Source organism: Panulirus ornatus, chromosome 61 (assembly GCF_036320965.1).
Source record: "Panulirus ornatus isolate Po-2019 chromosome 61, ASM3632096v1, whole genome shotgun sequence".
NCBI lineage: Eukaryota > Metazoa > Arthropoda > Malacostraca > Decapoda > Palinuridae > Panulirus > Panulirus ornatus.
The window spans coordinates 2,593,441-2,609,282 of NC_092284.1; the positions used below are offsets into that span (position 1 = coordinate 2,593,441).

At 36.9% G+C, this 15,842-nt stretch overlaps 1 protein-coding gene across 4 annotated transcripts; it reads left to right on the top strand.

Annotated features, from left to right (window-relative positions):
- Positions 1-2,260: 2,260 nt before the first annotated feature.
- On the top strand, positions 2,261-15,327 carry LOC139767514 (mpv17-like protein). Of its 4 annotated transcripts, none has more exons than XM_071696949.1 (4): positions 2,423-2,542; positions 5,662-6,004; positions 9,705-9,836; positions 10,330-15,327. In XM_071696949.1, exons 2-4 carry the CDS (start codon positions 5,741-5,743, stop codon positions 10,588-10,590), a joined length of 657 nt encoding a protein of 218 aa, XP_071553050.1. In that variant the 5' UTR covers positions 2,423-2,542; positions 5,662-5,740; the 3' UTR covers positions 10,591-15,327. The 4 variants fall into 4 exon arrangements, with proteins under 4 accessions (XP_071553052.1, XP_071553050.1, XP_071553049.1 ...); XM_071696948.1 differs by having other exon boundaries at positions 2,439-2,492; XM_071696950.1 differs by having other exon boundaries at positions 2,454-2,480.
- The last annotated feature ends 515 nt before the right edge of the window (positions 15,328-15,842 follow it).

The following is a 15,842-nucleotide window of genomic DNA, read 5'->3' on the forward strand; positions in this document are numbered from 1 at the left end:
AATTTTCTCTGTGTATCGATAAAACCTTTCATTTTACCCTGTTGATTATTGATACATAGAATATACAAATATATTGTGAAGATATTCGTTGTTTGTAGCCTAAGAGGAAATATGTGTGTAAAGATGGCATCCTACAAGGTTAGGTTACTATTCCCCATGCGTTTATGTTTACTGAAGATTTCATTATTCTAATTATGGGAATATTGCATATTGCATTCTAGGCCTAAACAGAGAGTAGGGTATGGATATTCTTCCAAAATTAGGTTATATAAGTCCTCAAAGTATATGTGTAAACTTCTATATGATGAAACGTTTAGTTAAACATAGACTTTTGCGTCTGTGAAACGTGTTGTCAATCTTCGCCATTAAGTCTTTATATGTGAATATTGGTTCTTATGTCCGTATACTTTTAGTCATGTAAAACAAAGCTTTATGAACGAGGCATATCTAACATCTGAAACGGGTGCGGTGTATCCGTAGACTTTTAAATGAAACACAATTCCATGAATTGTAGGTTAAATGTAACTTTGTAAAGACCTATTCATGAATTATGGGCATCTAGAGGTTTTGTTGTGATATATATATATATATATATATATATATATATATTTTTTTTTTTTTTTTTTTTTTTTATACTTTGTCGCTGTCTCCCGCGTTTGCGAGGTAGCGCAAGGAAACAGACGAAAGAAATGGCCCAACCCCCCCCCCATACACATGTACATACACACGTCCACACACGCAAATATACATACCTACACAGCTTTCCATGGTTTACCCCAGACGCTTCACATGCCTTGCTTCAATCCACTGACAGCACGTCAACCCCTGTATACCACATGACTCCAATTCACTCTATTTCTTGCCCTCCTTTCACCCTCCTGCATGTTCAGGCCCCGATCACACAAAATCTTTTTCACTCCATCTTTCCACCTCCAATTTGGTCTCCCTCTTCTCCTCGTTCCCTCCACCTCCGACACATATATCCTCTTGGTCAATCTCTCCTCACTCATTCTCTCCATGTGCCCAAACCATTTCAAAACACCCTCTTCTGCTCTCTCAACCACGCTCTTTTTATTTCCACACATCTCTCTTACCCTTACGTTACTTACTCGATCAAACCACCTCACACCACACATTGTCCTCAAACATCTCATTTCCAGCACATCCATCCTCCTGCGCACATCTCTATCCATAGCCCACGCCTCGCAACCATACAACATTGTTGGAACCACTATTCCCTCAAACATACCCATTTTTGCTTTCCGAGATAATGTTCTCGACTTCCACACATTTTTCAAGGCTCCCAAAATTTTCGCCCCCTCCCCCACCCTATGATCCACTTCCGCTTCCATGGTTCCATCCGCTGACAGATCCACTCCCAGATATCTAAAACACTTCACTTCCTCCAGTTTTTCTCCATTCAAACTCACCTCCCAATTGACTTGACCCTCACCCCTACTGTACCTAATAACCTTGCTCTTATTCACATTTACTCTCAACTTTCTTCTTCCACACACTTTACCAAACTCAGTCACCAGCTTCTGCAGTTTCTCACATGAATCAGCCACCAGCGCTGTATCATCAGCGAACAACAACTGACTCACTTCCCAAGCTCTCTCATCCCCAACAGACTTCATACTTGCCCCTCTTTCCAGGACTCTTGCATTTACCTCCCTTACAACCCCATCCATAAACAAATTAAACAACCATGGAGACATCACACACCCCTGCCGCAAACCTACATTCACTGAGAACCAATCACTTTCCTCTCTTCCTACACGTACACATGCCTTACATCCTCGATAAAAACTTTTCACTGCTTCTAACAACTTGCCTCCCACACCATATATTCTTAATACCTTCCACAGAGCATCTCTCTCTCTCTCTCTCTCTATATATATATATATATATATATATATATATATATATATATATATATGCAACCCTAGGAATCCTATTATGGAGTGCTGCAGCTTCGAGGTTGTACTCCAAACAACAGCAGAGTAAGTTGTGCTCCTTTGGGATGGATAGGACCTCATCGAGGCTGGATTCCCTTCACCCGCTGATTATAATACGATCCGAGGGAGTAAATGGAGTATTTCTGATGTTTTGTTGGGTTAAGCCAGCCTGGAGAAGTCGTGGAATGATTCAATATGCTGCTTCAAACATGTTTCACCCGAATGTTTCATTGTTTCTGTCAACGTTTCGCTCTTTCGCTCCTTGAACTATGAACCATATGAAATCAGCTGATCAATGGTTGGAGAACTCCGTTAACACGTACGTTTTACCACAAGTATATAGCACACCATGACAGATATTAATATCTCTAAGAAATATGGCGCAGGATGAGGCTACAGGGGTGAAAATACGGGCCATTTCTCTGGTTTCTCCAAAGGTATGAACATTTCATTCACTGCGCTTGCGTCATTGTGTCATTCGTGAGGTTCGGGCGTCGAGTTAATGGCGAAAATCCTTACCCCGTGCTGTTTTAGGTGGTTGTTCAGTGTTACGATGTCACAGACATGAACTGGTACCCCATCAGGTAGTGAGACATGTCATCGCGGACCTCTACTGTAACTGTGAATGATGTCACCATCGTAAGACATGTCTATGTCTCATTAGGAAGTGAAAGTGTCATCTGTCACGAACATCTACTGTACTATAGCAGTGAAAGATGTCACTGTCATGGACATATCTGTTGTACCACTAGGTAGAGAGAGATGTCATCGTGGACATGTACCACTGAAAGATGTCACTCTTATAGACATATGTTGTACCACTTAGTAGAGAGAGGTGTCATCATGAACATGTACCACTGAGAGATGTCACTGTTATGGACATATCTGTTGTACCACTAGGGAGAGAAAGATGTCATCATGGACATGTACCACAGAGAGATGTCACTGTCATGGACATGTCTGTTGTACCACTAGGGAGAGAGAGAGAGAGAGATAGAGAGAGAGAGAGAGATCATCATGGACATGTACCATTGAAAGATGTCACTGTCATGGACATATCTGTTTTACCACTAGGTAGTGAGAGGTGTCATAATGGACATGTACCACTGAGAGATGTCACTGTTATGGACATATCTGTTGTGCCACTAGGTAGTGAGAGATGTCTTCACGGAGATTTACCACTGAAAGATATAACTGTCATGGACATATCTGTTTCACCATCACGAACATAACTGTTGTATCACCAGGTAGTGAGAGATGTCACCATCACGTACATATCAGTTATACCACTAGGCAGGCATAGATATCACCATCGCAGATGTGTTTCATACTGTTTCACTAATAAGAGAAAAATCATAGTCTTGGGCATATTTATTGTACCACATGGTAGCACAGGATGTTATACACAGACACAAACATATTTTTTGTACCATTAAAGATGCAAGATGCCATAGGCGTGGATATACTCATTGTGCCCTAGTTAGTGAGATATGTTACACTCACAGATATTTTTGTTGTACCACTAGGCAGTGAGAGATCTCACAGTTATGTACATATTTGTTGTACGACTTGATAGTGAGAGAATTACTTTTTACCGTAGTGATATACTTGCACTGATTGCTAACCACAAAGTTAATGTCAGTAATATGTTTTGGGAATTTATATAATTTAAGCTTTTTACCTGAAGGATTCATTTGATCCGAGTTGAATGTTCTTAATCGAAGTTTTGAGTTAGGCCATAGATCATTGCAAAATTTTAGATTTCATAAGTTTCATATAATTTAAGTAAGAGCTTTCCCCTAGCTTCTTTTTAACAAAATTCATTTGATTATTCAAGAGCTCTTTTATGAGGCTCCTACAGCTTTAAGGTTGTGCTCCCGTTAGAAGCTAGGAAGTTATGGCTTACTTTGAAGTGAGAATCCCTGTTATGAAACTGTATACCCTGATATTTAATGATGATTATACAACTTCAGCCAGGGCAGCTTTTGCTTATGGTGTAACCACATGCAGGTGGTGTCCGCTGAGACCTCAGAAGTTTGATCACAAACTATGCTGTAGCGATCAAAAAGAAAATGAACTAAAACTACCATAAGATATGTATAAGGTGTAGTTGTTTTTATATATGAATGTAACAAACACTCTAAGCCAGGGGTTCATGAGCTAACTATCATGGCCCATGGATTGCTTAGCTTTAAAACAATGAGGGTGAATATTAGTTTTTACATTAGCATTGTATATAGAACAGAATCTTTCATCGTCAGCTCTAGGATGTATTTTGTTTGATAAAGGAAATGAGTTAATGTTTTTGTTAGTAAGGAGGATATGGAAAGTTAAATGTTTACCATAAACTTTTCTTTGTCAAATGCTTATTCAGAAGAGTTCCAAAGTAAAATCCATTATATCCCTTGCTTATTTACTTATCTGTATGCTTGAAAAATGTGTAAATTTTATGATTTTTCATTGATTTCTATGCAGTCATAAGGATGGTTTCTAATTTATATTTTTGCTGTGGTTTTCTTAGTGATCCAAAACTTTTTATGGGCCTTTGTAACTTCAGTTTTCACACAGTGACCATAAATAGGCTGTCAGATAAGTGACGAGATATCATGTACTGGAGTATTAACATAGTGGTACTATTTAGTTCTGAACCTATGAATTGAAAATTCACTCTTATGGTGGAGTTGGTGTGACAAGGAGTATATTTGTAGATATGCACAGGGCTTATCCCTGCTTGACCAGAAACTATAAAGCATATCATACTTGCCAAGGAGCTTCCTTTCCTGAGTAGACAGTTCATCAGGACATCAAAAATAATTTCCCCAAAGTTAGGATAACATATCACCCTCATGTCATTTGCTCATAAGACTTACTTGAATACTGTTGCACCTGGGGAGCATTCCAACCTTAAAGATATCCCTGTATCCATTGATATATGATATCATTGTACCTCTAATATTATACGTCTCATTTGTTGATATTTGTTCCAAATATATTATGGCTGCTCCTTAACATGACACAAATTACTGCATTTTGATGTATTAATCCATGATATCAATACCTCATGTAAAGGAAGGAAAGGATTATTATGACTACTGTAACAGTTGCGATAACCAGTCCTAAGCTACATGCTTTACGGATTATCTTGTATGGCTTTTAATGTCCCACCTCTTCCTAACTGTCAATCAGGATTGCCTTGCATCTTGTACAGCCTCAATGATCCTCTTGTAGTTGAAATGCTCTGGAACTACTACTAAGGGTTATACTGACTGACACACTGGATTTAATCCAAGTATTTCTTACTGATATGCATATTTATAGCTAGATAAGAAATAAGAGAGTCCAGTATAAATTTTGTAGAAAGGAATACATCCTTCTTTATCATCCACATTTAACTTCCATTGTTGCAAAGTTTCTCTTTTGATTTTCCCCCCTTAGATTTGAGCCTCTATGATTATCTTATATTTTGCAGTTTACTTTTGTATTTTCTAGGTTAAAGAAACTTTTGGAGATAGGTGGTACACCTTAATATTTTCAAGCTTAAAGAAGCTTAAGGACTTGTGTGGTACTAAACCTCGATATTTCCAGGTGAAAGAAGCATGTGCACCATGTACATGAATATCTAAAAGGGGAAAATGAACCTTAGAACTTATGCAAACTGAGCATGTTATTTTTGTTATCTGTTACTCATTGCTCTTCTTTTCAGTTACTTTAACATTGTAGTTTACTAACTGCTTCATGGAATTCAAAGCAAGTTATCTGAAAGAAACTCTTATAGATATCTAATGATGGCGATGCTATTAAAAGTAATCAGAAGAGTGGGAGAGCAGTACCCTATTGTGCGTGGAATGGCAACCTACTCTCTGCTGTGGCCCACATCTAACTTGGTGCAACAGTCCCTTGATAAAACTCGAGATAACTATGATCTGACAGAATCTGTACGATACTTCATTCTAGGGACTTTTGCAACAGCCCCAACAGTGTATGTCTGGGTAAAAATAGCCAGTAGAATTATTAAAGGGAATTCTCTGAAGCATGCAATTATGAAGGTAAGTTGTTTGATTGCAAATTATGTTTTAATACGGTATTTTCATTGGTGATTATATATCCAGTAAATTGAAGGAAAATTGATATTTCACTTAACAGGAACAGTGATTAATTTGGCCCAAAGTGATGTAGTCTTTTCTGAATTGTCTGTGAAACAGGTCTGTATAATAGGGTAGCTAGTAGAGTACAAATGAGATTTAATGAAGTGATTTGTGTTTTTGAAATCCTGAACCAAGAAAAGAATGTAGCCGTTCAGGATATAATAGACTGGTATTGGAATAGTTTAGATTACAAGACATAGATCCTGTATTATGCAGAATCACAATGGGCATGCAGAGGAAATGGATGAAGAAAGATGAACCAGATGAATGTATGTAAGGGAAATGAACATTATTTACACTGGGAGACTGGAGATGAGTTGGAGGGACTGAGTGAGCTAGTGTACTGTGAGAGAGAAGCAACTATAGAGAAGCATAAGACAGAGAACAGAGCAAAAAATTGTGTGCAACATGAAAACTAGTACAAGGAAGTATGAATTGGAAGACAGAATGAAAAAGTATGTGTGTGTGTGAGTGGGGAACAAGAACGCTATATGAGTGTGAAAATATGTAGGACATAGCATGGAAGTTTCTGCACAAAAGGGAGCAAATAATTATTAGTTTGAAGGTAGGAGGAATAGGTTGATGACTTATTTGGAAAGCATTATGCTCTAAATAGTGTGAAAGTAGAGAGGATGGAGATATTTTTATGAGGTATATTGTTAGTATTATTATTTATATTTTATTATATTTTATACTTTGTCGCTGTCTCCCGCGTTAGCAATGTAGCACAAGGCACCAGACGAAAGAATGTCCCAACCCACCCACATACACATGTATATACATACACGTCCACACATGCACATGTACATACCTATACACGTCCACACATGCACATGTACATACCTATACATCTCAACGTATACATATATATACACACACAGACATATACATATATACACATATGTACATAATTCATACTTATCTGCCCTTATTCATTCCCATTGCCACCCCGCCACACATGAAATGACAACCCCCTCCCCCTGCATGTGTGCAAGGTAGCGCTAGGAAAAGACAACAAAGGCCACATTCATTCACACTCAGTCTTTAGCTGTCATGTATAATGCACCGAAACCATAGCTCCTTTTCCACATCCAGGCCCCACAAAACTTTCCATTGTTTACCCCAGACACTTCACATGCCCTGGTTCAATCCATTGACAGCACGTCGACCTCAGTATACCACATCGTTCCAATTCACTCTATTCCTTGCACGCCTTTCACCCTCCTGAATGTTCAGGCCCCAATCACTCAGAATCTTTTTCACTCCATCTTTCCACCTCCAATTTGGTCTCCCACTTCTTGTTCCCTCCACCTCTGACACATATATCCTCTTTGTCAATCTTTCCTCACTCATTCTCTCCATCTGACCAAACCATTTCAAAACACTGTCTTCTGCTCTCTCAACCACACTCTTTTTATTACCACACATCTCTCTTACCCATTCATTACTTACTCGATCAAACCACCTTACACCCCATATTGTCCTCAAACATCTCATTTCCAGCGCAACTCTATCAGTAGCCCACACCTCACAACCATATAACATTGTTGGAACCACTATTCCTTCAAACATACCCATTTTTGCTTTGCAAGATAATGTTCTCGACTTCCACACATTTTTCAATGCTCCCAGTACTTTCGCCCCCTCCCCCACCCTGTGATTCACTTCTGCTTTCATGGTTCCATCCGCTGCCAAATCCACTCCCAGATATCTAAAACATTTCACTTCCTCCAGTTTTTCTCCATTCAAACTTACCTCCCAACTGACTTGTCCCTCAACCCTACTGTACCAAATAACCTTGCTCTTATTCACATTTACTCTCAACTTTCTTCTTTCACACACTTTACCAAACTCAGTCACCAGCTTTTGCAGTTTCTCACATGAATCAGCCACCAGCGCTGTATCATCAGCGAACAACAACTGACTCACTTCCCAAGCTCTCTCATCCACAACAGACTGCATACTTGCCCCTCTTTCTAAAACTCTCGCATTCACCTCCCTAACAACCCCATCCATAAACAAATTAAACAACCATGGAGACATTACGCACCCCTGCCGCAAACCAACATTCACTGAGAACCAATCACTTTCCTCTCTTCCAACTTGTACACATGCCTTACATCCTCGATAAAAACTTTTCACTGCTTCTAACAACTTGCCTTCCACACCATATATTCTGAATACTTTCCACAGAACATCTCTATCAACTCTATCATATGCCTTCTCCAGATCCATAAATGCTACATACAAATCCATTTGTTTTTCTAAGTATTTCTCACATACATTCTTCAAAGCAAACACCTGATCCACGCATCCTCTACCACTTCTGAAACCACACTGCTCTTCCCCAATCTGATGCTCTGTACATGCCTTCACCCTCTCAATCAATACCCTCTCATATAACTTCCCAGGAATACTCAACAAACTTATACCTCTGTAATTTGAGCTCTCACTTTTATCCCCTTTGCCTTTGTACAGTGGCACTATGCAAGCATTCCACCAATCCTCAGGCACCTCATCATGAATCATACATACATTAGATAACCTTACCAACCAGTCATCAGTACAGTCACTCCCTTTTCTAATAGATTCCACTGCAATACCATCCAAACCCACTGCCTTGCTGGCTTTCATCTTCTGCAAAGCTTTTACTACCTCTTCTCTGTTTACCAAATCATTCTCCCAACCCTCTCACTTTGCACACCACCCCTACCAAAACATCCTATATCTGCCACCCTATCATCAAACACATTCAACAAACCTTCAAAATACTCACTCCATCTACCTTCTCACATCACCACTACTTGTTATCACCTCCCCATTACCCCCCTTCACTGATGTTCCCATTTTCCCTTGTCTTACGCACTTTATTTACTTCCTTCCAAAACATCTTTTTATTCTCCCTAAAATTTTGATACTCTCTCACTCCAACTCTCATTTACCCTCTTTTTCACCTCTTGCACCCTTCTCTTGACCTCCTGCCTCTTTCTTTTATACATCTCCCAGTCATTTGCATTATTTCCCTGCAAAATTGAAACCCCAATCTGATCCTTCGAGGAGGATGAGCACTCCCGCATGACTCCTTCTTCTGTTTCCCTGTTTAGAAAGTTGAAATACAAGGAGGGGAGGGTTTCTAGCTCCCTGCTTCCATCCCCTTTAGTCGCCTTCTACGACATGTGAGGAATGCATGGGAAGTATTCTTTCTCCCCATCCCCAAGGATATTATTATTATTATTATTATTATTATTATTATTATTATTATTATTATTATTATTATCATCATCATCATTATTATGATGACATAATCTAGGACCCTTTTCCTAGTGATTCAGGAAATTCTGTAGCTTCAGGGCGGAGCTACACTCAACAGCAGGGACATGATGGACTCCTTAATAACATAAGAGATTTTAACTTTGCATGAATATTCAGTGATATTGTAACTTTCCAACTATATGAAATCAGAATAAATCATAAAGCTAGGCTGTGACTGTGTGATTTCATCTTGACATGTGAAATGTTCTAGGTAGGCATACTTTTTGATTATCAGATTTAAAGGCTTGGAATGAAGAGATGAATGACATCAAATATTTCTCTGTTTCAGGCTGGTCTTGAACAGATTTTGTTTGCCCCAGTCGGTCAGACTCAGTTCTACTTAGGCATCACTTTACTAGAAGGGCGACCATGGGCCGAGTGTGTTCAGGAATGGAAGCAAAAATTTATACCAACTTGGAAGGTGTGGTCCCATTCTATCACTTTTATCATGATTGAAGAGATTGTACACTCTGTGTTGATGTAAAGTTTAGCCTATACCAGTAGAAAATTTTTACCTTGTAATTCATCACGTTCCATCCACAGACAGATAAGGTTTTGGTCATTGTGTTTTCTAAAAGAATAGGGTATTTTGTTATGTTAAGACTGAGAGTCAAATACTGTTTTCTTTTGCCTTAGAAATGTCAGGTCATGAAAATAGAATATGTGTAAAGACTCCTCTATAAATAATTTTTCAAGTAAATTCCATGTTATTATATTTTACTCTCATTAGATAATGATTTTTAAAATTTTTGCTTGCTTTGGCAACTGTGACATTAAAAACTTTTGATGTTTGAGCTTTGGGTAGTTTTTCTGATAATTCATACAACTCAGCAGTGTTCATGCCTTATACAGCATTTTGGTTATATGTTTGTGTGTTTGTGGATATATATTTTTTTCTCTTTTTTGCTATTAAGGTTGGTGTCTGCTTCTGGCCGGTGGTACAAACTATCAACTTTGCTTATATACCAGAGAAGAATCGTGTGGTTGTTGTCTCCATAGCATCATTCCTATGGACCATCTTCCTCTCGTATATGCACCATATGGACAAAAATGCAATGCCAGCATTTTTGCAGAAGTATTCAGATGCTGATTATGTGAAAAAAATTCCTGTAGATGATTCCTTGCCTGTTGATTCTCATACAAAATGGGAGAGTAATTGCGAAGAAATTTTATGACAGTGGAAGTAATTCTTCCTGACTGTTGAAGATTTCATATACGTAAAATGAATTATTATTTTGCAGTAATGTTACCCATGCTTCATTTTTTCTAGGTATGTGACTGAAATATCCCCATCTTGTTTTTCTCTCATACTGTTTTTCTGATTATAGATAGTTTGGCTCATGCAGTAGTCATAAGAATTCTTTGTAAGTGAGTAATACACAGTAGTACCAGAGTATATAAGTGTGCAGGGAGGAAAGTAGCAGTATTAGGTTTTTTGCATTTCAAAGCATACATGAAGTTGATAACTGTTAGAAATTCATTTTACACTGTTTACAGCAGTTCCTCAAAAGAATTTTGTACAAAATATTCATTAATCATACTGTAGGTATACAGTTATCATCATGGTTACAGGCTTCTTTTTGATGTAAAAAGTTAGTTATTAAGTTTGATTGGATGATTGTCTGTTTTGTGTTTCCCACTTCAGCAATGAAACATTAAGGAACAGAAAACAGTGTTTGAAGAAGAATTCTCTTGCTCCTTTCTCATTTTCTACATGTGGAAAGAATTTGTCCAGGAGAGTCAGATTTCCAGTCCCTCCTCCCACCCCTCTTACTTGCCTTCTCCACCACACGGAATATATGGGGTAGCATTCTTTCTTCTTATTCCTTTCTCCCTTATCACTGCTATTTCTGCTTAGCTCTGTTATGTAGAGCTGGGTCTTGATATTACTGTTCCTGTTCTACCTTGCTAATGCAGGAAACGGCAATCAAGTTTAAAAGAAAAGAAAGAAAAAAAGATACTTATGTTGTTATTATTATTATTATCATTAGAATTTAATTATATATATATATGTTTATATACCAATTTCAATATTTAGAGATACTTTATGTATGTATATTGTTTATTTATCTGCTTATTACTTTATTATATCTTCATTTTCTTTATATATCAGAAAGTGATTTTACCCACATTCATAAAAAAAGTAAGGTGAAAGAAAAGTATGCAGGAAAATGTTAAGATAGCATCCTTCAACCTTGAGGGAACAAGTCTAAGACCTGTAAGAGATTATGCATTTTATTTTAGCTAAAGGAAAGAACTATAAGTAAAAGAAAACATTCCATATCTTATCTTCCAATGGAGTGTCACCATTGCTGACTGTAGTCAACCAGTCTGCTGCACTTTTTTATTCTTAAAAGCAAAATTGTTAGAATCAGGTTTTAAATAGGGTTGACAGCTCGTGTTATAACCCAGAAAGCCAATACACTTTAGCATCTATATTATGTCAGATTTTGCTGTAGGAACTAAGTGGTAATTGGGAGTGGAATTGATATTATTATACAAAGGGTAATTGTAGTCAGAGAAAAGGAAATCCACTTGCTCTAGTGTAAGAAGGTGGTCTTGAAGAGCAGTGCACTCACACTTGCACTTTTAATGCCAAATCATGATCTGTCTCATGATTCAGGCTAATTATTCTTGACATTGTCCAATAATTTTGAATAAGCTACTAAACTTTTGAGTGATATTAGGGTAAGCTACTTGGTTTTCAATAGTACCATGGCATATTTTCAAAGACATTGGAATTACTTTTGATATCTTAAGATCATCTTAGATATGGACTTCCCCTTTCATAATTACTTTTTTTTCCAAATACTTTAGTTGTATGTACAGTTTTTACTGCAGCAATAATGATTCCACAACCTGAAGGAAGTTAGTCATTTCTTTTAGATCTATCTTCACCATAAGTGTTTTACAGTGTAGTTCTCTAGGTACAAGCCTCATAAAAAGTAGTATTTTTGCCCACTTTACATTCCTCATGTATTTATCTAATTGTACAGTATGGGAAGAGAATTGAACATTTATAGTGCCACATCTCTTGAACTTTCTCTGCTTCAGGTAGCTTTATGAATATTTGTATCTTGCCATTCACCACCCTTACACTAAAGCATCACTTCCTTACATCCTCTCTAACAAGCAGTTTGCCTAGCTTCTTGTTTGCTAATTGATGCATGTATAGCAAGCTTGTGACAACTTTTTTCATTAAGAACTTAATTAGCCAAGTATGCATCTTACATCATGTGGTACTTTTGTTATGTACTCTTCAGATGTGATGAACGAAGAATGTTGTATCCTTAATACTTTTAATTGTTCATTGTTGCTGTTTGTAACTAGGGTAGGCCTGTTGATACTTGGAAAAAAAGATCTCATATTTTAGAAGTGCAATATAGCAATAAGAATTTTTATGTGTGGGTAATGTTTAGTGCAATTTTACTTCATTGCTCTGTGTAGTTTGATGTGTTCAGTTTAGATCAGAGTCCATGATGCTCAAGTGAAAAGGAGAATGCGTTAGGAATCTGGTTAAAAGGCTCATGTCCATCTTGATTTAAATGGATGGTAAGCATATGTTTTAAATGCCAGAAGCTGGTAGCTGGAGGTAAGGATTTACAGACTGGGGATTGTATGGTAGTTTGTTTCAGGCAGCATATTGCAAGGACCATTTTTAATGAGTATGCCAAAGATGCACGAGAATCTGAGAAAAAATATTTTTTAGGGAAATAGGGTTTTAAAGCACATATGATTGATTGAATGCAAATGTAGCACTAGTAACGCATGTTATGAATTAAGCCACTTTTCTCCTAATGTAATCTTGACAAAAAATTGATACTAACATTACTGACTATCTTGTTAGTCTTACCAATGGGAGAATATGGAGAATTATATTTTATTTAGAGCATTAGATATAAAGTATTTTTTTAGAAAGTCAGATCAAAGTTTTTAAAATTTCTGTGTATAGAATGAGACCAAGTGACAATCATTTACGTGGTGTGTGGGTCCACCATACTAAACAACTGTCATGTCTTTTAATGAAAAATTTTATTATCGTAAGCTTAATTCTGTATAGGGATCCAGAAACCAGTCATTGCTACTGCATGATTCTGATTCTAGCATGGCTCTAACATTGAGCGAAGTATTCTTTACCATGTTTGTAGGTTTTGCAGGATATTACTGGGTACGGTATGGTGAGGGTTATATTTGTGCATCATATGAAAAGCTTCTCAGTACAGTGTAATGAAGGATTGTATCCTCACTATGGCACACAGTATGTATATTCTGAAATTAAAAGTTTACATATTGCTTCATGATTATTTCTTTGTAATATCTTGATGAGGTACATTATCTATCTATATCTAATACCCATTCCCTTCAAGAACTCCCATAAGGGGTTGACCATGGCAAAAGAGTATCCATGATTAGTCATTAGCTGTAATTAACCAGATTGCACAGCATTTTCAAAATTGCAAAAGTCACCCTTGTTCTCTACTTTGACCATGTTATACATTATGGTATAAGTAGACAAGACAAGGTTGAGCTGAGAATCATTTGCCTGCCTCATAGATAATATGTTGGTGATGTGGCAGCTACTGTTGCATGACTTTTTAGCTGAATGAAAGTGTTTAGAAGACTCCTCGTGGCAGATGTATACTTATGCCACCTTTATGATGCTAGGTATCTTCAAGCTAAAATGGGAATAGTGGATTTGCTGTCACCCTTGTAGTGAAATCATTGATGTTACATACTTCAGTTTTGATAGATGTAATGCCTCTGAGAGAACTTTTGGACTAAATGGTCAGTGACTCAGAGCTTTTGTAAATATGACTGCATTAAAATTTTGTGAAGAATACACATTTTTAGCTAAAATGTTATGAAGAGTATGATACTTTTCCATTATGAAATGTGTTTGGTAGGATGTAACAGCAGCAAAAGTATTCTAATTGTGTAGAAATAGAATAGGATGAAATTTATTATAATATTTCTAGTGTTTGATGTTGTTTGTATTCTAGTCAGGGTTTTTAGTTCTGACTTGTATGACATCTTTGCATGTATAAGATTTGCAGTTTTATCAAGGGATATTTCCCCCCCCCAGTGATTGGAAGTAAGGCCCTTGGATATGCAAAAATAGAAAGTAGAATAAGTATTTTATGAATAGTCAAATAGAAATTACATGTGTCAACTTGATAAAAAAATGTATTTTACTAATCTCAAAGATTGTATATTAGACTTACGGTGTTTGCTAATTATGTTTTACTGATCCTGAATAATATATGTATAGTGTGTTTACCAATTTTATTTCCTTATTTTCTTTGTACATACTTAAAGAAATGAGGTTTACCTCATTCTGTTCGCCAGTCAGATTGCATCACCAGGAAGGTAGCTGTCAGTTATTCTAAGGTGCTGGCTGCAAGCATAGTTATTGCCTTTGTTTCAACCAACAGTGTGACAAATGCATTTAAAATCCATATATACCCCATGTACAAGGCCTTACCTTTTAACTGATAATTGTTTAGGATTTTACTTTTGAATGACAAGAGTGTTTCAATAACTGCTACTCGTTCAAATCCTATCAGCTAAAGCTGAGCATGTATATCTTTGACAATCACTGTCAGTCATTGATACCGCATGAGTTACTGTATCCAAAAATTACTAACAGTTTTTGATAGAACAGGAATTGCTGTATTTGATGATCATTAGCAGTCTTTAATACATTATTTTTGTTTTTTATGATCTGACAGTCTGTGATATGGAAGGAATTACTGTATTCAATCACAGCTCAGATGTTGCGAATAAATCTCAATTATTGTTTTATATGCAATTCAGTATTGACATATTGTAAATTGTGAATTTAACAGTACTTCAATATTTTGATTTTTTATAATCTTAACTGTAAACTTCCAAAATAAACATGATACAAAAAGGTAAGGTATATGAATTCTGACTACAAGCACAGGACACTCCAAAAGATGCCAGATTATGAAATATGGTGAAAGTTTATCACTGTTAGTGATTTTGATAGTTGTTTTCATGAATACATGTATCGATTAGATGCATTACTCCATAAGCAACATAATCCAGTACTTTCTTAACATAAAACCTGATTATTTGTGACTCGTTGACTATAATAAAAGAAACTTTGATGTATATGCTGCAAAAGACAGGGCTATCGCATAGCACACACAGGAAAATCTTGAGTTACAAAGACTGAGCTGTGTGAGCTAAGTATTGTCAAGTGTTATGTATGACAAGGAGAGATTGTGTTCGTGGACAGAATGCCAGCATGCTGGCTTGAGAATTCTTTAGTTCTAGAAATTGTTTTTCAAACATTAAATCTTGCCTAACTGCACATACACATGTAAAAACATTTAAGCACATGTCTCACACCCAATTAGTCGAGTATGATTATTATTGAGCAGGGAATAAGCTCAAGGATTCT